We start from the raw sequence: 27,525 nt of genomic DNA on the forward strand, positions 1-27,525 counted from the left end.
TTATAAAAAAAAAGTCATGTCTCACATGTTGGATGAGACACCAGATAATTGTGGGGTGGATACAATTCCACCAGCTTCCCTCCTTATATATGCCTATGCTTGCAAGATATGCAGTGTGAGTGACAGGAACCTATAATTTTGTAAGATATAATTAAGATAAAGGGAAATAAAAATTCATATCACACATAGTGTGATATGAATTTTTATTTCCCATCCTTTATTTTGAATAAGTTTAGTATTTTGTTATATGACTGCTATCCTAAATGCTAATAGAAAATTTGTGCAATCCATGTTTAAGGAAATTTGCTTTTGGACATGAATATAAATTTGATAAAATTTCAAGTCTTTTCATTTTTTATTCCTAATCAACTAATGAACAATTACCATAGTAATAATTAGATCAAATACTATATTATAATAAGTGAGATCAGAACTAAAGAAATTAGTATATTTCTGTTTCTGATACAAGTTTTTGTTTAACATCTCCCATGAGTTAAATCCTATGGTAGGCATTTTTATCTAAATTTTTTTAAACAAATATCTGAAATGCACATTTTCAAATACAAGACATTATAAATAGATGTTCAATTTTCAGTTATTAATGTGCTTTTATAGCAATTGAGAAAAACAGAATGAAAGTTTGATCACACTAATGGTTCTAATAAATGCTTTGGTAAAAGAATTTAGTCTGTGAGTGGATGACAGATTATAAGTATTAAGTGCAGTAAAAGTTAAGTCTGAGGTGCTTTAATTGGGTCATGTACTGGAAATTAGCCTATGAATTCAGCTTATCCCAGCCTTTTTTAAATTTCTAAAAAAATAATCTTTGAAGGTTGTATGATTTGAACTTATTCAATAGGTATGGACTCCAATTCTGTGATATTTCCAATAAACATTAAGTAAAACATTATAATCCACTATTCACAAACAATTCAGAGAATGACATTTTAGTATTAGAACTGCCATATTCAATGTATTGACTAAAAATAATTATTATCTATTTTTAGAGAATAACATTTTAAAGTTATCTGGAGTAATCTTATTGGTAACTAAGTACACATGTTTCAACTCTATAAAAATTAAGCATTTTGTCCAATCTGCAAAATTATAGGTGAAAGAAGACTTTTCTTTCAATACAGTGTAGTATTTTTATATTCGCAAGTATTTTAATCACAGAATCCAAAATTAATGACCAGATCACTTGCCACACAGAGTCCAATAAATAATAAAAAAATATTATATTATATTTAACTATTTCACATGAGTCAATAAATGTTCCTTTAGTTGAGGCATATTTTTAGGTTTGAAATTACATTGATTACATATTAATTCTGTTGACATTAAACTCTTGTGAAGTTCATTAGATATTTTTTTGATCCCACCATCTTCTTTTATACCTTTTAGAACATCTGTAATAAAATAAGTAATTTTAAGCATGGCTGAGAATTAGAAAGTGTTTGCCCCATAGTATCAGGATGATTATTATTATATTTAAGAAATTTACTAATTTAAAATGTTCATCATCATATCAACTTTTATTTTCATTTGAATATTTGTCTTCTTTATAGAGAGCCATAAGGATTGATCCCATTTAATTAATAAATATTTTTACCTTGATATGGTATAAAAAATCTAGTTGTAAAACTATTCCAGTGCACTTTAGTTTTTAGGCATGGTGATATCATATCCGTGCTAATGACATGCATGTGCAGCCTTTGCATACTTGGCACTGCATGAAAGCCGGCTCGAAGGTTACTCTCCTTATGTTTCTCTTTTAATTCTTCGTAAAGTTTTCCAAATTCTTCTAACAGACTAGTATGTTTTTCGGTTAGCTTATAAATACTGTTAATGTCCTCATAAGGCAGGACAAGATAATGGATTTTTGCTTTAGGGTATTTATCCCTTATGACAACAATCCTTTCTGTCTTTTTAACAATAGACTCTGGGTCTTCCATTGAACCGAGAAGTCCTAAGGACCAATGTCTTGGTTGTTTTGTTGTACCCGATCCAGTCATTATTCCTAATTTTCTCTTACTCATTTTTAAGCAAATTACTCAATTTTTCCATCAACACTTAGCAGTCTGTTACTATTAATAAATATCTTATTGGATAACTACCTCATTTATTTTTATTTACCTACATTATTTTCACAAAATGTGAAGGAAATGCTTTGACAATTTTGACAATGACATTCATTAAGTCATTATTGACAGCTTGACTATTGGATTTTTTCCTTTCTTATATTTAATTTTGACAATTAATGGCGACAGGTAAGTTTTTTTTTTTAATGGATGATAATGGAATGATAACCCCACCCGCGCTATCGGTATACACCGGCGGGGCACCAGTGAAGGATGATAAGTGACAATAAAGTAGGTCAGTTAGTCCACCGTGACAAATTCAACAAGAATTGTTCACGATGGTTTCCACGTGGAGGTCGACCTAATAAGGCATATTGCTAGCAATGGGACTGTCAAACTCCATTACTAACAATCCTTCCCCCCATACAGGTAAGTTATCTATATAGGTCATACATGAAGTTATGGTAGTTTTGTGGTTTGGTAGATTTTGTATTTTTTTAATGGGATGTGAATGAATTGGTATCTTCACTTGAGCTATTGGCATACAGTGATAAATATTGTGAATCGCAATCAAAATCATCAATTACAAGATAATTAAATTGTGTTCCACAAAAAAAGCGACTTCAAGTGTGGCAATACCAGTTATTTTGATTTAAAAAACTACTGAATCGATTTTAATAAAATTCTGTAATTAGTAAATAGATCCTTTCAGGTATAACTATATTCTATATCCATTTCAGTGTTAACTGATCTGCTTTTTTCATTCTCATCTATCATCTCTCACTGGTGCCCCGCCAGTGTATACCGTTAGCACAGGTGGTTTACCATTCCATTATTATCCATTAAAAAAAAACTGACGAAGTTATAAAGTAAATAAAAAAATATATATTCTTTTTTCTTTGAATTGATGTGCGAAAAACGGGTTTAATCTAGTTCTATACGATCGGCGACTTAAAGTGGAGACAAACTTATTTTGCTTTAGTAAATAAGTGTTCTAAAATTTTTTTAGGGGTAAAATTGAGAAAACTCACTTCAAATAAAATATGTAAAATACGAGATGTATACGAGAGTAGTAGTATAAGTATCACTATAATGTAACAAGATAGTCATGTAGGTACATCTTGCTTCATCTATAATTTAATCTTATTTTGTCGAATTAGGGGTAGAGAAGGAAAATAAAACATCGTAAGTAATTATATAATTATTTAAAAAGTATGTTTTATTTCATTCTTATATATATTAGGTATTAACTAAGTGAATTATTTTTAGCATATTTAAAAATAAAGTAGTTTTTTTTCTCAGAAGGATGAGTATACAAACTGGCATTTATTAGCCTGTCCATGCAGACTTAAACATTTTTTTTTTTAATTATATTCCCATCTAGTCCCGGCACCTACGTACTTAATAAAAGCTATATGTCTTGTCTAAGCGTAAAGCGATAAATTTAATCGAAGTATAACAGTTTGCTAGCTATTTATTAACCCTAAACAATAAGCACTGTTCTTTAAGGCGGCTCATTGCATTTATTTATTGTAAGTATTAAGTATTTTATTATTAAAAAACCACTTGTACTCTTCCATAGATTGTCCTTATAAAATAAATAGCTAACCTGTTTCGTCCTTAAAATTACAATTAGGTACGACTAACATATTAATAAATATATAAGATATTGTAAATTTAACTGGTCATTTTAAATATTCTGAAGTAGTATCAAGAATAGATACAATCGTATAGTTAACAACTTTCCTAACTTACTATAATTGTACTTATTACCTAATTAAGTACTACTAATTTCAAAAGGTCGATGGCTAATTAAAATGTTTGATGGTCATGACTGAAAAAGTTTTAGTCATACATGCATGAAAAGCGACTTGGGATTTTTCAGTCATAAGTTCAATTATTTTTAAGTATAAATTAGTTAATAAATTAATTAAAACTACATATAAATATTATAAATTAAACTATTCATAACCAATAAGATATGTAACTAAGGTCTAAAGTTGTATAACGTAAATGTATACATACATGTATTAATGAGACGAACTAATTTAGACGTGCATATAAATTACTAATAGTTTTTCCTCAGCTTCATGTAATGTTGAAAAATAATTCTAATTGAACACATTTCAGATACTTGACACATTCGAAGGCAAGGAACCAATAATTTTTTTTTAATTTAATTTTAATTGTAAATTTTATTCTCCTCTTGTGTATCATAATAGAATTAATTAAAGTAAATAAATCAAAGTAAATAAGTCAAAGAGAATTAGATGTTTAAACTTGGCTTGTAAATCATCAAAATATTATAGGGACGTGTTCACTGTTACGTCTAGATATCTATGCAAATAAACTATATTACTATGATCTATTTGAAGGATTTAGTACCAGAGACTATAAGCGGAAGTAATGTTCGATATCTTTATACAAATTTGAATAGGTAGTTACGTCTGAGAGTACAAAATAATTCTTTCAAAATTATATGTTAAGATATTAGTACTACATGATTATAGAAACGGTCATATTCATCAAACTACTGATCTTTCATTTCTACGTTTTGTCGCAATTTCAATATCCTATCTACAAATATAAATGTGAAAATTTGTAAACATGTTTGGATGTTTGTTATTCAATTACGCTCAAATGGCTGATCGGATTTGAATGAAATTTGGTACACAGGTAGATAGGTTATATCCTAACTTAGCACATAGAATACTTGTTATATTGATGCAGTTGGGTAAAACCGCGGCGAACAGCTACTTTTACAATAATATCACGCGCTTATTCACGTAACGTGACATCTCATTTCGTTGTACTGACACAGCCTAAACACTTGTCGCTTATTTAGTTTGTTTCTAATAGTGATTAGAGTTTCGTTCGTTTCTTTAGACTTTATGACTTCTGAATGGTCCCAGATATTTTTAATGCTAATTAAATTTATAGTCTTTTGTTATTATTTTGTGCACCAGATAATTGCTCAGTTCATGTTTGTATATCTAGTGATATTATGTGAGGAACCTATTAGGTTCATAGTATGTTATTTACAAAACAAAGTCACTTATACTCGTAAGTACAGATGGCGGTCACTGTACGGTGGGTCGCCCGGCGTAGCCCGTGTCGGGCAGTGAGTGGTGCGCCAGCTCGCGCAGAATTTGTTCAAACCCTTTCCCAGTTGGTGTCTGGATGTTGTTGTTTTTCAACATTGTTGAGTTCAGCTTCGTCGCTAGGTAGCACATCTGTGAATAAAGTATCAGTACTTATACTAACTTTTGATGGTCAAAAATATTGTCAATTTCGTTAGAACAAACGGTTGGGTTGCTCCAAACATACAGTGGTTGGAGCAACCCAACTGTTAAAAAAAAAGTACTCCAGTCGTTCTTTTTGTGATTGCAAAAAGAATGATCAAAATCGGTTCAGAATTGGCGAAGAGCTCGCGTATCATACAAAAAAATATAGTGAAAACATTTATATGATACTTATATTTATTAAATAAGTGTCTGTAAACAATTATTACAAATAAAGAAAGAATATTGGGGATCATTCTCATTCATTCATATTTTTTGTCCCTGTTTACACATTCAATTTCTAATGAAATAAGCTTAACGTGGTCCTCACGAGCGGCAATGAATAAGAGGTGCTTAAGATAGTGCAATAGTCTTTAAGTTATTGATTTTGTTTACATTTATTGTTAATGATTACTGCTCTCTATTAGACGAGTCGATAGATTTTATGACAGTAATTCAATTCTAATTAAACTTAGTGCATTGAGTATTTGTAAATTGGTTTACCAATAAAGCAGACATAAAGAGCAGCGCTCCTAGAACCACTGCAACCATCATGGAAGTAGCGCATGTCGCCTCTAATGGCGTCCTATGGAACAACTCTCCCGGCATGACAACTGTGTATTCTAGATTCTCCTTGAATCTTGTATACGGCGTTGTACTATTGTGGGTGCTCAGAGCCGAGTTGGTAGCGTTGTTATTTTCAACCACTTCGGGCAAAGATCTTCGTCGCCGGCCATGACCTATAAATATCGTAGTTTAATAGATTAATCGATTTTGGGGAAAGGGATTGTTAGTAATGGACACTGACAATCCCATTGCTAGCAATATACCCAACCAGATCGATCTACTAGCGGTTCCCCCTGGAAACTATCATGATTAATTCTTGATGAATTCATCATGATGGACTAACTGGCCAGTTTTCATTCTCATCTATCACCCTTCACTGGTGCTCCGCCCGCGTATCCTGTTAGCGCAGGCGGGGTTACCATTACATTTTCACCCATAAAAAAAAAAATAGGTTAGTCGAAAATCTAACGGTGTAAAGAAATCCTGTATCAGATAGAAATAGTTTAAAATTCGTTTCATAAACATAATATCATCATTATCATCATCATTATATCAACTTTTAACTGTCCACTGCTGAACATAAGCCTCCCTCTAGGGGGGTTTTGTCAGTAGTTGTTACGCTTGGCAGACGGGTTGACAATTGCAGTTAGGTTTTAGAAATGTTTTAAGAGAACGCTGCTGCTCAGCCCTCGTCCTCCCTTAGTCGCCTTTTACGACACCCACGGCAAAGGAAGGGGTGGCCTATTCTATGCCGGGACCACACAGGACATAATGTAATAGTGTAAAATTTAAAGTCGGTGATGTTTAAAGTTTACGTTTTAGTATCTCATAATAAAACCAATCATCATACGAGTATATTTTTGCAATAGAATGTACAATATTTTTTCTGTAACTCGATTAGTGTACAATAAAGTGTAAATAATGGAATTATGTATAAAAAATGTTTACTTTAGTAATATTTCTAGCAAGATAGATAAAACTGACGTTAGTTTAGATAATATTGGTGGAATAGATCGTACCTGAAGGTTCAAATAAGTCAAGACAGTAATCGGGCTGGCAGTCAGCTGCGTCCATGCACGCCTTAATTTGTGAGTGTATCCAAAGTGTGGAGCGTTCCTTCATGGAAGCCAGTAGGAATGCTTCAAAGTCCAAAAAGACTTCGTTATGCCGTTCTCTGTACCTCGCCGGCTGGTGTGGGATGATTGACGCGAAGTCACGGTTACGACACCTTTGTGATGTGAAAGAGAAATGATCATGGTAACACAGTCATATGTGATGGGAGTATTTGAATTTGAACATGATCCCGTGACTACAAAACGTTGCATCTAGATGTGAAATTAGTTGGGACATTTTTACTATTTTTTAAAATGCCTTACTATGAATCTTATATTATAAAGTAAATACATATACATTAACGAATATTCTATCAACTACTAATACGCACAAATCATATACCTTATAATCAAAATCGAATATTTATGCGATATTTGGAAAACAATGGTTTTGCTCCATAATAATCAACCAAACAATCATCACTAAATTAATTTAAAGCTTAATGGAAAAAAAAAGAATCAGTTCGATATTGGCGACGTGATTGCGTAAGTAGGTACATGCAACGAATCGTGAATCACCTTCCTTTTGAAAATCTTATATTTTTTTTCCAAAGAACCAAAATATATTTAAATTTAAAAATATGATTGCATAAAAATCTTGAAACCATTACTACGAGTATTTATTGAATTATTCTAGAAATTAATAGTATTATCAGTAGTAACATACATATATTATATTGTATATATTGTATTTTTATAGTTTCTTATTTAGTAATATATTTGACGTTACTAAATAAGAAACTATAAAAATACAATATATGTACTAACAAAGGCAAATAAAATGTGCAAGTTAAACAAATGCATCATCCATCAAAGGAGTTGTTGTGAAGATATATAGATATAGATACCCGTCTTTGACGAGTAGCACGGCACCAGGCGCGTGTGGTCGGTCCGGATCAGGAGAGACAGCCACCTCCAGCAGCTTTAAATGACGCCACGCAGAGTCTGCGCTGATGCGCGCGCGCAGCTGCAACTTCGTACCGATCGGGACCGCCTGCGAATAACTTTAATTTACCAAAATACTTGCCTAATTTAACTTTAGTAATATAAATTTATAATTGAAGTTTTATTTTACAATGATAGAGGCAAATTAAATTTTGTAAAATAGAAAGCTAGCAGAAAGTCAAATAGGTCATCAGAATGATACGTTGTATATCTGCTTGGGTACCTATCTCTTTCCTACTCGTATTTCTGCCGCCAAGTAGCTGTACTTGCATAGTTGAATTTTTGTTTAAAGAATGGTAGGTATATATCAGTGATATTAAAAGGTATGTAGGCATAATACCTATTTTAGTAATGAACTATTGGAATCATCAAATATCTGAAGCATTGACATTCGGCAATGCTTCAGTGGTACTAATTGCTGTAAGTGGAATTTTTTTTTAAATTTACATATAAGTTGCACACGGTCACGTGAGCCATTTAGTATGAGAAATTGGAAAAATATTTATAAATGTTGATAATTCTTTTTGAGGCTAATTGTTCGGTTTCATCACTATTTCTGGGTTTCGGTTCGATATACCGTATACCCTTTACGACTAACGCTGTAATTAACTATAAATTGAAACAAATGAACGTACAGCAGTTACCTGATCGACAGGCAAGTCGACGGAGTGGTTCGTGTGGCGCGACACTGGCGGCGCTTCCTTGTACAGAGCCACCTCGTACTCCAACCGTCCAGGAGTCTCCTCTACTACCCCAGATACACGCGCACCGTGCGGACTGCAAATAGACATTCAAACATGAATAAAGTTTGACTTATTTTAAATTTTTTCTTAGGTTTATATACTTTGTCATTAATATCGATTACGACAGAGTACATAATCCTAAAATTGTTAACAGGTTGAAAAATATACCTTCGGATAGTTAGATCCGATGGGCTTCAAACCCACATTTCTCTGTTATCCAGACTGTCTGTATTTTTAGTCATGCACATATACAGTTTAAAATATTTTTAAAAGTATTTTTTGATTGAGATTCAAATAAATTAATGAAATAAATTTTCCGTGACTTCAGTTGCGACAAAATTAACGCGGGACCGATATCTGTAGGAGTTAGGAGTAAACACTACCGATTGTATTAATAACTAATTGTCAAAATCCAATTTAGAATTAGCTGAGCTGAACTTTCTATGCAGTTTTTTTTATAGCATTAGGGTGGCAAACAAGCATACAGCTCGTCTGATAGTAAACGGTCACTGTAGCTTATGGACGCCATGGACGCCTGCAGCACAAAGGGTGTTATAGGCGTCCGTAGGCTACAAGTACTCACGCGCGCGTTGCCAATTTTAAAGAAACCTTAATATACACTTTTTGAGAACCCCATACTGTAGTTTCCCGGGAAAACTTCGACAGGGAGCTTATTCCACAGCATTCATTCAAATAGTTCAAACTTTGCTGTAAGTACTAATACTTACAGCAAAGTTTGAACTAGGTAGGAGTTACTACTATATATATGTATAATGATTACATGTGTACCGATGCGTTCATTTAAGTAATACTTACAAACTGCCCGCGAAGCCTGCAGCTTTATTTTCTATAATGGTAGGCTCAGGGGGCTTGCACATGATGATCAGCTCTTGGTCAGACTGCATCACCACTCCCGGAAACTGCGGGAACCATACCCGAACGTGCACGAATCCCTATCAACAAAGTTCAAGAAGTTATTATTACAACTAAAGCTGAGAACGATTGCTACAAATATACAAAGAGGTAAACAGTTGACGCATCTTTCAGTAGACATCAGTGAATTGCAAACACGACGGAAAGTGAAGAAATTGGAGATGAATTATATATAATTTTAACCTTTATGGAACTCTATATGCGTTGCCGTAACTAAAAACTTAAAGAGTTGTATTCTCTGATTTTTATGATGCCTCTGACTTTTTTGTCCTTTAAATTTACATTTTATGTTATTAGTTTGTAACACAGCGGTACAGGAGAGTTAAAGGAAAATGTACTCAATAAGTAATTGTTTAATTAATATAAAAATAATATTTGGTGCATACCACGTGATAATTCCCACAAAATTAAGCAAAGTACCTATCTAGGTACTTTATAAGTGCGACATCAATAAAATCTTTCATTGATGTTGCACTTATAAGTATGATATGAGATGTTTATATGCGCTACTTCTTAAACTTGTATATGAATTTTTCATTAGGTAGTTAGGCGAAAATTTTATGTTATGGATCCTCTAGAATTAGTCATAAAGAATAGATACTGCTTCAGAAATGATCCTAATGTTATATTACCTAAATAAATATATAAAATGGAAGTAACAATTTTATTAATATTATAAATGTGAAAGTTTGATAGAATGGTTGGATGTTACTCTTTCACGTAAAAACAATTAAACGGAATCGAATGAAATTCGACATCATAGCTCATAGGATAACATTACGTACTTATTCACGCGGGCAATGCCGCGGGATATAGCTAGTTGTAAATAAATTTAGCTAGAGTCAATAATCATTGGTGTAAACGTTTACAATTTAATGTCTAATCGAATCTATCCGTTATTATCCGAACAAATTACTTGTAGTAAACTGTATTCGCTTGATCGCAGTAATCCCGTATGAATATAATACTATACAGGTGCTGTAATTTCTCTTTACCTCAATACTGTACCGCTCTCATCGGTTGCTATTTAATGATATATTTATAGATGTATTATAGGTAGCTAGCTTGTTGTCTGTAGGTCACCATACATCTCGTACTGTTAGTACATAACGGAATGCATTATTATCTACCGATGACAAAACATCTCGTATGCCACGATTCACACTTGACGAAACAGAACCACAACTGCGGAAACAATAGCTACAATCATTATCACATGGCAAGCTGGCAATAAAAGGCACGAAAATTTTGTGGATGTAATAAGATTCTTTGATACATGATGTTAACAATCTACTTAAGAATCATTTACATTCGATTAATGATGTTAAAAATGACGAAACAGTTTGAAGTAGGTCTTTTAATTTTGTTGAGCTGAATTAACATAGAAGCTTTAGGAATGATTACTGTTGCTAATCCTACTTAATAAGGTGGATACAAACACTATGATTATGGTGTTTTTAATATAAGAAATTGGCAGTAGCACTCACCAGTATTAAGCAACGCCGGGATCAGGATCAGTGTTAAGGAAAACCAGGACTAGGATTTTGGTTACTTACACTAGTTAATATTAGTCAGTTAGAAAGTTCAGTCAATGTTTATAGTAAATAAGACAAAAGGGTAATCTGTCATATTTATTCAAATATTATTTTTCTTTATTTTACATTGACAAGCGCTGCTAGAATGCATATCGCCTGCCATTGAACCAAGGAGGTTCTTAACAGTTTTGCGCCATTCCAAAGCTTTATATGCATACTATCTGTGGATATACAGAAAGAAATTTTGTGCTAATTGGAAATTCTTATTTTATTAATATAATAAAATTGTAATTAGACGGTGGATGTACATGGAAGATACCTACTTAATTAAGAAAAAATAATATGAAGGGTCTTATATGTTAGGTATGAAGGTGCTAAACAATAATTGTTAATTATTTTATCTATTTATACGTTTATTTTCTGAATCACGCAAAATCTACTGTACCAAATTGTATGTGGATTTCACAGTATTCCTGAAGGTTTCATTTAAAATTAGTGTAAATTTTATCTAGATACGCTATCTAGAAATGTTCATTTTATTGATTTTTCTTTTCTAAAATTTACTTTTACTAAGTAGTGAGCACAAATCTAATTCTTAAATAAACTATAGTTTATGTGTGACAATGTGATTTTTTCATCTCTCGGTTGTCATTATCAATCCAAAAAAGGAAAACTCGAAATAAATACCTACATATCTAGCCTCCTTGCTCCAACGTACTGTACTAATTACACGTATTAGAGTGTCGTCCTCTGGTGTCAAGAGTTTCTAGGTTGGTTTCGTTATACACAAAATGTCCAAAAGTAGCATATATGTAATAGGTTGTTAAAAAAAGTATTATCTTTGTACTTAATATAGTATTTTTTTTGTATTAGCTGTTAACTGTTCACTGCTGAACATAGCCTCCCCCATAAGAGAAGTTTGCCAGTAGTTGCCACGATTGGCAAGCGGGTTAGCAACCGCAGTTAGGATTTCGTGATGTTTTAAGAGAGACTTAATAGTCGAAGGGCAGACAGCAGCTGTCTGCCCTTCGACTATTAAGTTCCCTTAGTTGGCTCTAACAAAACCTACGGGAAAGAAATTGGTGACCTATTCTATGCCGGGACCTATATGGCTAATATAATGACTACAATAATACAGTACGTAATTAAAATAATTGAGAGAAAGAGCTTAGTAAGTATTATGATAATTGATGTTTAATTACTCACATTTCGTTTTAGCACCCCACATCTCGTGAAGTCTGTGATCTTTAGTCTATACAATAATCCCGTGGGATCTTCCGACTCAGGTCTAATCTGGCAGACAGGGTCAACTACCGGGTCGGTGGCGCGATCATCGGCGAATAATGGCGCTCCTCGGAACCCCTCTGGTTTGCGGAGCAAAGCTGACACTGAGTCGCGGAGACCAGATCCTGTGCTTGAGAATGTGCATTGGATGTCCGTAACTGAAATTAAAACGTACAAAGTGAAATAAAGAGGACATAACAACGATGATAGTATTTATGAATCTGAACAACTTTATCCAGAGACTCCAAGTTCTAAATTTAAAAAAATAATTCGATCTTTTTATATCATATGGTCATCTATAAGCTGGCAGCTTAGTTTACAATGATAGCTTATAATGATAAGCGTCACCTATAGATATGAACAGTATCATAGACGTAACGGATTTATAGTAACTATGTTGCGCATGTGCAGATACGTCGCTAATAGGAGGACTAAAGTAGGTATTTTCGTCTATAGCATCAACATCTTCAATAGACAAGTGTTATAAAGGGCTGTACGGCATGGCACGGTACGATTTCGTTATCTTGAAAGAAATGTGTGAAATTTTATGAATTCGCTATTAATTTTTGAATCACGTCTGAAAATTAAAACCAATTTCTATAATGTGATCGTGCCGTACCAATGTAAATATAAAACGCCCAATCGCGTGTTGCTGCACTGCACCAGGTTAGAATTAGTCGACGTCTGTGTAGCATCATAGCTAGAACACCTATTTATTGCAGGTATGAAATAAGATTTTAAATGACTTTTCCATAAGGAGCCATATATACAAATTTACAGAAGTAATCCGTACATATTTAATATTTCTTCTACATAGATCATCATCATCATAATTGCAATGCATCCATCTCTCTGCGACATATTGAGGTCGTCATTCTATCTCGTAGCAACCATTTCACTTACACTAGTTTAAGCGTGATCGCTACTTGATAGTCTTTTTTCTTATTCTTTGTAAGATAGATATACCTAATCAAGTAAATAGAAGATTATGTACTTCACGAAACATTGTAGATAAATGGATATTGAAATATTGTTCGTTCCTTCAGATGTAATTATAGAAAGTATCTCCTAGATATACAGAAACGATACGTGTATTAAGCAGATTTTGCACCGCAGATAACTGGCGACTATGTCAGCTTTGTACCACGCTTCATTGATAAATTACAGATTTTTATTTTATTTCTGTACTACTGTAACACTTATTATGTATTTATTTATATATTGGCTGTGTCTCATATATATATTATATTAACATAACACTAATATTTGTTTTATTTTTGTTTGTTATTCAATTTCATTTTTGCGCGTAGCATTTTTTGTATAGGCTCCTACAGAAGATCAGCATCGGTGAGCCATAAGGACTCTCAACATATGCTGATGAAGAGCCTTTTTAGTTTCTCGAACTTGTTTTTACTGTTAGCACTTGTATTGTTCATGTATAGCACTTAATAATTTATTTTTCTTTCTTTCTTTTTTAAAATAAATAGCTTATAGTAATTGTAGGTGGACAATCCGTTTTTATAAATTCTAGTACGTTAATAGTTTAATAAAATATACGTACTTGTATTTATAATTTATTAATATTATAATGAACGGAATACAGAAAAGATGACAGGTCTGTAATACTTAAAAAAATAGAAGTGAATATAACACATAATATAACTAACATACAAGACACATTATCTCATTATATATAATTATATGTACAGTTTAATAGTAGGTATACATAGATAAGGCACTTACCGTCGTAATCTTGTCCGAATGTAGTTTGAACCTGTAACAATAAGCATTGAATAGATTGAAGGAAGGAATACCGGTATCCAATTAAACACTTAAACTAATTAATTCTACCGTTTGAATGTAGTATTGTTATATACGTGGAGCTTCTTTCACAATTCACTAAAATGTTAGTTCATGTTTGATAAAATAGTGTTTTAGTATTTTAAGGTTTAAATATTATTAAATATCTAGGTATAAACTAGAATAATAATACTTATAGCTGTATAATAATAAGACATATAATTGTCTATAAAGGCGAAGACGTTTTTTATAATAATATTAATTTGTGTTCATAGTTCCATAAAGGCCAATTTATTTTTTATTATAAATGCTAAATATGATATTAATTAATATTTCTTTTTAATTGATATTTGTTATAGTTATAATATTTTCATAGTCAGTATTATTTTTATTTAAGTTTTATTTTTAATATCTGTCACAATATTGTGGTCTGTGATTAAGGTATATAGTTGAATGACATGCGAAGTAATGTAGGCCAAATGCAAAGATTTTGCATCCCGTTGCAAATTGCCGGAATCGCCTAAAGCTGCAATTGCAACACAAATTCTAAAGAACATTTTTGTTGTATGTTACAACTTGGTACCTTTAAATTACAAAGAACTGCAGCTACACATCATAATTATTTTATTATGTTCATACTTGAATAGCGATAGTGCAGTAATATGCTATTTTTTTTATTTTATTTCTCCATTAGACACGTTATTTTTCTTTGCCGTAGAAATTACCAGATAAAATTTCTTAGTGCAAGTATACTACATACGTAACAAGTGCATATTTTTGCAAAATTTCAAGTTTCTATAGAAACTGGTTCGACTTGTTTCATGTTGTAAGCTTTTATATGAAGTCACAAAGTAACGGTCAAAGCTTAAAATTGAAATTAGACGAAATTTCCTATAGAGTATGATTCAAAGTATATATTTCATAAATCTTTCATACTAAATTCAATACATTACATGAGTGTGCAGTCTATTTATAAATCAAAACAAAACTGTAAAATATTTTTTAACCAATGTTCCTTAGATATATCAAAGGCTCAGTTTTATAATATTACAATTGGTTTTTTATTTTACATTCTTTGTATATATATAAGTTTATAAAGATATTGTCTTTATCTAAAATGTATAAATGGAGATATCGAAATTGTTAGTCTCCTAGAGGATAGCGAAATTATTCTTAAAATCATGGGTCATCAAAAATAAAACACTTCAGTTCCATACTGTTCGTACGTTGGAAAGTAAGTTGTTAAAAAGCTCAAAATTGTTTATATATATATATATATATATATATATATATATATATATATATATATATATATATATATATATATATATATATATATATATATATATATATATATATATATAAATTCGTCAGATTTCATAATTTTTTACAGACTCTTCTTCAGCATAAATCCAATAGTTTTACGCAAGCAGAGTATTTGTAAGTATTTCCAGTAGAAAAACGAAAGATGACAATAACAAAATCACAAATCCAGCCCCAAACGGTATCGAACTTTTAAGTCTTAGGAGAGATTTTGCCTTACTCTGTACGACGGACTGTGCTCAGAGATCAGAGATCAGGCATCAACAGTATGATGCCCATGGCCATTTTCAACCATCGAACAGCTCGCCATCGATAAGGCGTTCACACCCATACTTTAGAGCCTAGACGGTAGTGTACAGTGCGGTTTCAGACATGTTTGCTTCCGCGAACACTCGGGTTATGGTCGAGGTTTTACTTAGAGACTACAGCATGGAATTCTTAATACTACGGTAGCTGCTTACCATCAGGCGGTATAAAAAATCTTTTGTTTTATAAATGCATATTAGTTATCAGCATCAATAGAGTTAATTTTAGAACAGAATGGCGCCATTTGTAATTGTGATAAATGGTAATTGATTTTATGTTTATGGTCGGTATAAATACATGGAAATGTCTACTTTGGTTGCTATTGTAGGCAATTTGACTGTAGGTATTTTGATCGAGTCCGACCGCAAAGAAAACGTTTGCTATTATCTTACAGATCCACCACTGATCATAAGCATATTTTTGTAATAAGTTATTTTTTGTATTTCAATATTTTACGTGACTTTTTTTGTTTATGTAGTGCTGGTCATTTTATATTTTTTAATATATAATTTTAATAATTTGATTAAATTAAAATGTGAATAATATTTTCAGTTGCTTCTCTTTTCAAAGATAATTTGACTTTTAATGTGGATTCTAAAATATTTTTTACTTCCATAAAGTCCTGTAAATAAACATGCGATGCATGATAGCGAAACATGCGTCATTCATTCACTAAAATCAGGCAGAGAAGTGACTGGTAAACATATTGATATGTTATAAGGTTCTGAAGCTTTTTTATATTGTGTTAATGTCGCGATTATATATAAAAATCAGTCTAGAAAAAGTGGGCTTTATGAAAGACTATAGTGAAAATCCAGCGACATTTGCTTTATGGTTTCAGCGACATAGTTATTTAAGCTTTTGGGAACAAGCACTAGGTCGCTAACATTTAGAGGATATCCCTGGTGGTATTGGTATATATGATGACCATTTGTTCTTAAATTAATAAATCTGTGTGGCATTATTTGAAAGCAAAAGTAACTGTAGAATGTGTTTGAGGCTTGGGAACTATTAACTGGCATCATTTCCCAGTTTAAAAAAATATTATAGGTTGAATTTAGAATTATCTTGCAACTTTTCAACTTTATATTACATTATCGTGAATTTTTTATAGTTTATATGTACTTATAAACTAGACATTTTATATTTCCTTACATATCTGCAATACTAAAGTTCCTTTTTTTTATTTTAAACTCAGCTTGGAAATATAAAATTTTAGTACAAATTTCATAAAATGTTTATCTTCTAGTATAATTAAGCTTTGTTACTAATGAATGTTAATATACTGGTAATTTATTAAAAATGGAATTAGCATTTATATATTTATATGTCAAGTGAAAGTGAACTGAAAAAATGATAACTGTAATAGTATTTTGAAGGAAATAGCTGTCGTGCCTCATTATATAATGATTCGGTTTCTAGTTAAATAGAAGTCTTGTAGAACGTTAAGTGTAACTGCGGTCGTACAAATGAAGCGAACCATACCACATCATTTGGTCCGTGAACGTGAGGTCGGCTAATGCTCTACCGTTGAAAGTAAGTCGATTTTATAGTTTACATCGCGTTACACTTCGGCTGTTTCGTATTATTGTAATTGTCTACAATACATTGCTGAGTCGATTTAGGAAGTGCCAACTAGCGTCTAAATTAGACGGGTAAAAGAGAACGACTTAAAAAGTTTTTAAACAGATGCAGTTTACGGTGAAAACTTAGGGTTCGTTAAACAACAAAAAAAGAAGCATCGCGACTAAGCGCATTAAAGCGAAAAAAGTAAACAATTTGAAATAAAAAAAGCTTGTACAAATCGCATCATGGCTATGCCATCGCTTCATTAGATCTGTTTGTATATAGCAGTTATTAAGCACCCGACCTTAGTCGATTAAGTACAAAAGAAATGTAATCATAGTTTTAATAAGTCCCACATCTGAAACCTAAAATGGAGTTTTTGTTAGTTTATTATTACGGATTATGCATTTGAATTATAAAAGATGCTTACTAGATTTTACTTTTAATTTTAATTATACAATGTAAAGTAAATATAATTTGATTGTAGATATAAGTACGTTGTTTTTTTATGACGTTCGTTCTTTTTTTTTTATTCAGTCGTGTTGTTTTCAGTAGACAATGTGACTATAGCTTTACGGCTGAGGTCAAATGGCTGATCGTTGGCATCGGCTTGTACGGAAACAACGATCGGATGTTGATAATTGCTTTTACTGGATGCTCATATATGCAAATTTGCGCAGATGGATAAAACGGTTTCTTTTAAAACGGTGTTATTCTGTTTATTGGGCGTGAAGTACTTTTGGGAGCAGATTTAATTCTTTAGGAGGGTTTCAGATGTTGTTTATAAGGTAGTAATGTAGTACACGAATCGGTAAGTGTAATGTAGGACAACGCTTGATTAGATGGAGCTGCAATAATTTGCGGAGTGGCTGAAAGTAAATGATTCTTAGATTACAGCATGGGTATACAATTGAAGATCAAGTGCATCTTGGAATAAGTGACAATGATGTTGTGTATTATTGTTTTTTGGCTACGAATTAGGTAGTAGGTACGTTATTTAAGTATATTGATAGTATTTGTATTATTAATTTAATTTCATTAAAAAAATCAATATAATAAAAAATATTAATAAAACTATCTTAATATTTTTAATACTTCACGCCTACATGAATGAAATAATGTAGGTACTCTAAGGTATTCTATATTTAAGTGATTAATAAAGTTGACAACTTATACACGCAAAAAATAGGCACAAAGACAGAAGCTTTTTTTTTAGTATGTTTTTTCCATTGTGGAACAGCCTAAGGCCGGAGACCATGCTGCCTAGTCTTCAATATGATAATTTGCCTGGAAAGACAGAAGCAGCAAAAAATGCGGGAAATAGTACAATGTTGCCACTCACAAAAACACAAATATCATAATTCCTGTTTTTAATTGATTTTTAGTTCGCTTAGGTTTGCTTGTATTTTTTTGTGTACTAATTCGTCAAATATAAATCAATTTGAATAATTATTTTTGCATTCGTTAAGATCTACTCCAGTGTTGGTCTATAACTGCCGACATATCTATAATTAGCTGTTTTTAGAACCCCTGCTTCACTGCCTACCCAATCAAATCATTGTAATTTAAATATAAAAAAAAAAAAACTTTTTAAAGTATTTTTATTCAAGTAGAGAACTTTAAAATTACTGCTATCTGTCTGTGAATTGACATTCAATTATCTTATTTACAGTGTTACTTCCTTAATTTCTAGATTGCACGGAGTCGTGTAGGATTGTCTCTCACGAAACTTGTTCCCAGGTGATTTGATATAATTGTGGGGCGATTGTAACCGAGATTATAGTGTTAAGGTAATAAAAACGGCATTTGTTAACGTGATAGTAATCTATTTGTTAGTGTAAGTACAAATTAGGCATTTATCTAATGTGCTTAATTGAATTTATTTGTTTTGAAAATAAACAAGATTTCTTTTTATATGTGTGAGATAAAGTTAACTATTTTAATAAAAAAAATTATGTTTATTACTTTCATATTTATTTATTCATTCATTTCGGCCTTAATGCTAAAAGTATTCTCTCCCAGTTAATCTTAGGAAAGTGACATAATATTGTAGTGTGGTAATAGTAATAATTGATATACATACATACTAAAAATGACATATATAAACAAATATATATTAATGATAAATATACTTACAGTATTTATAACGAGTAACAGTATCTATATTTTATTAAAAAAAAAAAACGTACGTAATCGGTGCGAGTCTTTAGTAAATTATAAGAATACAAGCAAAACATAATGCAGTGGGAGTCCTTTAGGTGTTCTATACGGCTACAATCGGTATAAGAGTTTCAGGATCACATATGTACTCCCTATCTTAAAATTTCAGAAATTATACTGTTACAAGAATACCCCAATACAATGCAATCGCATTGTATTGGAGTATTCTTGTAATAGTATAAGTACATATTTATTTTAGTTTTGCCGTTGACCAGTAAATTTTTTAATTTTTTATTTACTGACAGTTATAAAACATTATATAGATAGACCAAGGTTGGTTTCACGATAACTATGGACGTAGTTGACATCTTGGAATCGTCTACTGTGTGATACGATAGATTTGTTTCGCATGAATTCAAATTATTAAACCAAATAAACTCCCCGCTGAGATAATAATTATTTAAGGAGCTTTTCAAAATTCTAAAGAGCTTCGGTAAAAAAGACATTAAAATCTTTTTAGAAATGTTGACGGTTTTGCGTAACATTCGTATAAAGAAAAGTACTTGGTTGAATTGATATAAATAGTATTTATACGCACCTAATAAAAAGACAGTTTACCTATATTTAAATTGAAAAATCGTTAGTTTTTATATTAGTCGAGTATTTCCGTTAAAACTAATTACATATAATATTATATTAGTTCCGTAATCATTAGGTACAATACAAATATAACTAATATATACAATTAGACTTGCATGCACTTACGTCGTCTTTATTAATAAAATTTAATTGTTGATTTTTATTAATATTTTTTAATTAAAAAGTGGTAATAAATGTATATAGAATTTTTCCGTTGTAATGTGAGTCACAGTTCTGTTACGTCCGACGCGGTAATTGATTAGCTACATTGCGTGTGGCATATACATACTCCATCATGCCATCCGGAGCGCATGAGTAGCTTTGATAGTTAGGACTAGGATCAAATGTCTGATTTGTAGATATTAATGTGCTACTCACGTGTACAAATCTGAAGTTTTTATTATTTTTTTTAATGTATGTACTTAATTAAAATATATAGGTACAACTGACAGTTGACATTTTGCTGTGTAAACAAAAAAATATCAACTTTAAATTTGATAGTTATAATCTAGATTAAAAGCAAAGATTAAAAATGACATGTTTCGAAGATATCTTAATTGTACAGAAAACTAACACATATTTAAATCAACAACTAACGTTCAATTGTACAATATTAAAAAAAGAAAGAGCAACTTCAATCGTGACAAAAATGAAAGACGAGATATTTCGTGTACATATTAAATTGAAAATATTTGAATTTAGAAAGTGAAATCGTGTCTATTCAAGTTTTTTAAGCGTTTCAAAAAAGTTAATATCAATCAACGTAAAATTAATATGAGATTAGACAGGAGTAAACAGTGGATTACTAAAAAAATGTAGTCGGTTCAGAATTAGCGAAGTAATTAGGTAACCTAGCGACAAAAATACAGATGAATTCGGAACTTCTTCGTTTGGAATTCGTTAAAAAGACAATGGAAAGAATACACATATAGTACCTCAATGACTGAAAGCGAAACTATATTTATTGCGTTATTCTACGTATGTTAAGATAATTAAGTATCATTTTAACGCACGTTGAACATAATTATAAACAGTACTTATACAGTAAATGTTAAAATTAGAGCATACAGGTCAACATGGTCAAGATATTTAGATGTTATGACGATTATTAACTCTTGAAGACTTTGTACACATAGTATGTTAAAAAAAAATCATAAATGCCACTAATCCAACCTTTCTACTAATATTATTATATTAAATTTGTAAAGGTGTAAGGATAATTTATTAATTAAAAGTGAATAGATTTGAATAAATGTAACACCAAAAGAATCATATTCTCTATAGTTTAATTTTATTTCATGTACGCAAAACCGCCAGCAGATATTTCATGTAAATGAGAATAAAAATCTGCAATCATCGTTTTCAGAATTCATATTGTACAATCAACAACAAGTTAGACGAACACATCCAAATATTTTTATGTAAGTTGGAATCATAGACAAACTTATAATTTACTTGATGAAAAATTGTAATTGCTGTCTATATTATATGCTTGGACAATACCATGGATGGATATCACAGAATAGATTATGACTCTCATAGTGCACATGTGTGTCTTTGTGTGAGCCATTTATGAGGATTAAGATTAAGACTGTTCTGTTCAAGACCACTGTAATGGATTGTTGTTTTTTTTTTATCAATATAAAGTTTCTGATAATCATTATATGCATTCACATTTTTTTTGTAATTTAATTTATATTCGAAAAAGCGACGTCTGACTTATTTATCGGTTCTTCTCAGCCGAAATTGTATTATAAAAAAAATCTATTTTACAATGTTTATAATGAAGTTAGTTTCAATAATAATAGTTTTATTTTAAAGTGTATGTGGTATTTAAAATACCTTTGTAATTTAATTACCATATCCCACATTTCAAATCAAGACAGAGTCATAAGAGCACATTTAAATGGGAGCAAAACACGATTACAAAGGTATCCTTGTAGATATCTTTGTACAAACTCAGTTGTAAATTTCCAAAAAACTTTTACAAGTTTGCGATCTATATATATACTAATAAATTTTTACAAATATTTAAATAAAGTTAATATATAAGTTCATAGAAATTGTGGGTTTTGAAAACCTAAGTAAGTTTATACATATTTTTTGCTGACTGTACATGCATGTCATACTGCATACTGCAACGTTTACGAGTATATGTTTATAACTGTCTCAACGACATGCTGATAAGTATGTTAAGAAAACTACGAGTTTGTTAACCTACCAAGTTTTCAACATAAACTTGCATATTAAGAACAAGATGAATAGTTAACAAGAATAAAGAAATGCGAATATAAAAATTGTGATTCGAGGACACAGTATAACAGAATCATCAGATTTCAAACGTTTTTTAGATACTTAGACTATTCATACGCAGGCAGGGTTATAGCGACGACTGCCCATTAAATTCAGCTCTGCTTTACAAAGCTTTTTTGAACGTTTCATACAATTCTACGGAGCGTGAAATTTAATTTTATAAACGGTTCCAATCACGTGGTCACAATAACCAGTCCAGGTCAATCTGTGTATTATTTACGGTACCTGTCCACTAAGAGATTTACTTTATTATTGGCTGGCTAAGTTGTTATTGTTATTCCTATAGCCATGCATTAAGGATAATAATAGAGTTAGCGACGATGCAGATCTGTGTCACTTTGGTACTTAGAAATGGTCAGATAAAGAAAGTTTCAAAATAACCGACGACAACTCTCTTCCTAACACTTGTAAGTACCTGTACCTCCCTACGTACTCATTACTACCATAGAATAGGTAATTGTATGTTACTACGAATAAAAAAAGACTCGGTTTTAAAAAAGAAGAGTCCAAAATGTCAACTTGGTCCCACGTCCTATAATCCCAACAATGAAAGTTTGTATGCATGTTTGGATATTTATTGAATTAAATATTTTTCTTTATTTTTCCAGAATTTGGTTAATACCAAGCAGGTATACGGATATATATTATAGTGTTTCAAATAAACTTTATTAAAAAGATAATCAAGTTTAACAAATAGAAACATTTGAACAATTTTTTTTTTCATTTGTATTATTTTCTATTAGACGTAAGTTAACTGTTTTATGATCAGGTAAATTATTTAATTGTTTACATTTTTATTAAATGAAACTGCCATAGATTAATTATTATTAATATTGTAGGTATATAGCTTGGTCACTCATAATTATAATAAGACCATTGATTGCCAATACGCGACTTGACATCATTGTAATGTATAAAATTAATTATAAAAGTGTGATAGGTATATAGGAACATATTTTGATATGTCTGTTATGGCTGCTGAATCACTGTTAGGCAGTATAGTATATTCTGTTTTTTTAATCAGTGCTTCGCACTTCCATATTCACTTGACACATTAGACAAAAACAAAATCATTAACAGTGAATTTCATACTAACATCAGTTTATAAATGTTCATTGAAAATATTTAAAAGACGCAAAAAGTAATGATAAGTACAAGAATAATCTCTATGTTATAATATTCTCTATTATCTACTCATTTTTAATTAAATTTGTGTAGATTTGTATTATAAGTACCTACTATAATTCTGTCATTTAGTTATTTGTTTTATTAGAAGGTAGGTAATATATCTTATATTCTACAAAAAATCGAATATATCAAAGGTTCATATAGAGCTACATGTACTATAAAGATCGTAAGTCGATTCTGCTGATCGTAAGTGCTCTGTAGAGGGAATACCAAAAAACAGTGTAAAAATATTTAGATTTGTGGAGATATAATTATATTGTAATTAAATTGTTATATTTTTTTAAAAACATGCAGTCTAGAATCATGGGCAACAGCAATGTTACTTTGTTATATGTATTGCAGAAAGTTTAAATCAAATCAGTTAAGTTCAGTAGATTTCATAGCGACATTTATAGATTTTAAGAACCTTCAATAACGTAGAGATTAATACTTTGCTATAAAGTTCTTGTAATTTCCTTAGAATAAATGGTTACTGCTCAAATAATATATAAAACACAATATAAACACAAACTTTCTATTCTATGTTAAACAAAATCCATTTAAAAATAAAAACAGTTACATACTTTATGAGATTAATTTATTTGAACGGAGATGAAGGGCGGGCGGGCCGGTATTTTTTTCTATTAATACAATCATGTCTACAATTTTAGATGAGTAAATTTAAATTTAAACGTATTTTGTAATTATAGTGCTAAACATGAAATTCCACTTTTCAAATTTTACCAAAAAATGGGCGGGATTTGAAGCCACATCGTTTTGGTTAATGCTCTTACTCTCTACAACTTTATTATTTGTGCTTTTGCTTTACTGCCTTTGTCAGTGAGGGATATTGTCAATATATATTGACAATTATAATAAATATATTTATTATGGTATATCTAACGAAGGTAACATTACTTTCAGAATAAAATAAATATTTTAATTAAAATAATCTAATTCAGTGATTAGTTGTGAGTAATGTGTCTATTAATTAAATACTTGCTATGAACATACTAGTAAGAAAAGCACGAGAGCGCAAGCGCAGACGGTGGCACTCGTCATGCTTGTAGTCTGCCACACTCGAGCGCGGAGCCAACCGTTAATACTATCTGCCCCGATTAGCTTACCGACGCTACTACAAAAACTTTAACTATAATTCTGTTCTTATGTATACTAAAGTCTATTAAATATAACTAATCACTTATATTCTTGTATTTCACACTGGCACATTAATAAAAAGTTCGTATAAAATCAACATTCGCACTACGAAAGCGATTGGCAATATTTCCCGCGCGTGTTAATGTATTCTTGCGCAGCTCTACTCGAATCTTCGCACAGCAGCTATAGCAGATAGCGTGGTGCGCCTGCGACGTCTTGGGACGGGACTGCGCGGTGGCGCGCTCGGCTCGCTCTGTTGATGATGGTGGAACAGTTAACCACCGCCGGGGAGGGAACCACCTGTTCGCCGGTACCTTATCGTTCTCACGACACGATCGCCGATCCGCCTCGCAATTCGGCAATCTCGTGATCTACATAGTTGATTGGCATCGGATTAGGGCAGAATTGGGTTTTATCGTTCGGCGAGGCGCGTTCATTACCGTGACATTCGCATGGAGAAATTGCGGAGTATCTGTGATTGAATGACAGTCCGACGCAGATGCGGCGGTAGGCCGCGATCGGGTCATCGGTGCTGTGTATGCTCCTATCTCTTCATCGATAACTACGGCTGCAGGAAGTGATCGTACGATTAGATAGTTAAATAGCTTTATTTTTGACTGAAGTCATTGAGGCTATCGATTTGATATAAATTGAAACCGCTATAGAAAGTTAATCAAGTTCATATTAAATGTCTACGTACCTATTATAATATTGTTTGAGTCACGTTTTGATTGTTAAAATAACCTCATCATATTTTTAATGACTAATAAGAGCCTTACTCGTAATAATATAACCTACGTATTTTTGAATTTCGTTTCGGGAATGGCGATCTTTACTATAAATAATCTATTTATTCTTAAGTATATTCACATACAACTTTTTGTTAAATTTACTGATAAATTAAGGTCAAGCTAAGCCAAAAATAATAATGAAAACTTTAGAAACTTCATTTTTTTGAGTGTGAGATAAAAGCATTTGCATTGCAACAAAGTTTTTTTTATATTAATACATTATCATAGGATATTGATTACAGAGACATTTTTACGATTTCCTTCATGCTGACGGTATCTATACTTTATTAAAAAAAAACTTAATCTGACCGTACACATTTAAAGTTTTAAAAAAATACATTGTTCGAATAACATGCCATTTAAAATATTGTCCTTTAATTAGACAGGAAAAGATTTGTTTTAGTATTATAATTTTATTCATCATTGAAATATCATTGTAACTTATTGTCATTTCATCTGTGTCTTTAAAATTGGTATGTAACAACTAACAAAGAAAAGTAGCTGAATATTTATTTATGATTTTTTTATATTTATCGGAGCATATATAGCAATATGAGAATATACGCTACTATGTAATAAATGCAAACCTAACAACAGCTAGTCAGTTAGGGCTGGCAGGTGGTTTTCGTAGCTGACGGCCCAATATCGGCGATCAACCGTAACGACGCGATGCTTTGCGGTCATGTCCTTTACTTTGTTTACAATAGATTTTGTTGCGGTGCAATTAAAACATATCTTTTGAGAGCGCTACCCGTATAAAGTTTGTATTTCGATGCGAAAGTCGTGTTTTCTTTTTAATTTGTGTAGAGCATTTATTTACGGGGTTATCACGTTCAATATTGATTATATTGGCAAGAATATAAATAATAATACATTATATAAAATCAAAATGTATCTACTTGTTTCTCAGTAATTTCCAGCCATCTACAGGGTACAGAGGAATAACACCTGAGTCCTCAGAAATGGCAACGCATGGGGGGAATCATGGGCGAAACAGTATACTCTGTTATGTGCATAGTACTGCTCATGTCTAAAGGCGACGGTTACCACTTTCTATCAGGTGGGCTTTCAGCTCGTATGCCATTCTAAGTAGTGTAAAAAATCTTTTAATTGAATGAGTGGGATAAAACTAGTGCAAAATTAACTTTTTAAAATACCCTAAACAGCGAAATCAGTTAGGTATTTATTATACTTAAAATCTTTTGTATGTAGTAAAAAGTATACTTTGTCTTATTCGAGTATAAAATTACATTCAAATTCATCCAGCCGATTTAGTGTATAACCATATAAACATTTAAACATCTTCACAAACATTTTATAAAATGGGTAGTATATGTATCATCATCCATCATCATAACAGCCATTAACTGTATACTGTTGAACATAGGCCTCCCCAATTGGAGGGTTTGGCCAATAGTTGCTATGCTTGGCAGGGAGGTTGGCAACCGCAGTTAGGCTTTGGTGCTGTTTTTTAAAAAGGGACGCTCCTGCTCATCCCTAGACCATAAAGTCCACTTAGTCGCCTCTTACGACACCTACGGGAAAAGAAGGGATGACCCATTTTGTGCCTGAACCATACAGAAAAATTAAAATATGTTTTGTCATGAAGATATTTCTTTGGTAACAGACTAAGTATACGTCTTGCACGGTTACAGAAGATTTCACTTAAAATTTTGACAAAAAATTGTCACGACCGTAAAAAAATATAAAGTATGAGATCATTTTTTAAATATTGACTACGTTTTAGTAATCGGTAAAAAGAGCGGCGATAGTTCCCCTATTCATAGCTAACAATGTTTCATTCAGTTCTGACATGAACTA

At 31.5% G+C, this 27,525-nt stretch overlaps 2 protein-coding genes across 3 annotated transcripts; both read right to left on the reverse strand.

Moving 5' to 3' along the window:
* Positions 1 to 1,134: 1,134 nt before the first annotated feature.
* On the reverse strand, positions 1,135 to 2,178 carry LOC113521343 (aprataxin). Its single transcript, XM_026906864.3, has 2 exons — positions 1,613 to 2,178; positions 1,135 to 1,409 (listed from the first exon to the last, which is right to left on the reverse strand). Exons 1-2 carry the CDS (start codon positions 2,037 to 2,039, stop codon positions 1,252 to 1,254), a joined length of 585 nt encoding a protein of 194 aa, XP_026762665.1. The 5' UTR covers positions 2,040 to 2,178; the 3' UTR covers positions 1,135 to 1,251.
* A 1,096-nt stretch (positions 2,179 to 3,274) lies between these two features.
* On the reverse strand, positions 3,275 to 25,149 carry LOC113521439 (uncharacterized). 2 transcript variants are annotated; one of them, XM_031912829.2, is made up of 9 exons: positions 24,770 to 25,149; positions 14,225 to 14,255; positions 12,404 to 12,639; positions 9,546 to 9,682; positions 8,631 to 8,763; positions 7,890 to 8,035; positions 6,949 to 7,157; positions 5,867 to 6,102; positions 3,275 to 5,314 (listed from the first exon to the last, which is right to left on the reverse strand). In XM_031912829.2, the coding sequence occupies exons 1-9, from the start codon at positions 24,815 to 24,817 to the stop codon at positions 5,162 to 5,164; spliced, it is 1,329 nt and encodes a 442-aa protein (XP_031768689.2). In that variant the 5' UTR covers positions 24,818 to 25,149; the 3' UTR covers positions 3,275 to 5,161. The 2 variants fall into 2 exon arrangements, with proteins under 2 accessions (XP_031768689.2, XP_031768688.2); XM_031912828.2 differs by having other exon boundaries at positions 8,622 to 8,763.
* Between the last annotated feature and the right edge of the window lie 2,376 nt (positions 25,150 to 27,525).

The sequence above is a fragment of the Galleria mellonella genome, unplaced genomic scaffold (assembly GCF_026898425.1).
Source record: "Galleria mellonella isolate WM207_F2 unplaced genomic scaffold, CSIRO_AGI_GalMel_v1 utg55, whole genome shotgun sequence".
In the NCBI taxonomy this organism is placed as follows: domain Eukaryota; kingdom Metazoa; phylum Arthropoda; class Insecta; order Lepidoptera; family Pyralidae; genus Galleria; species Galleria mellonella.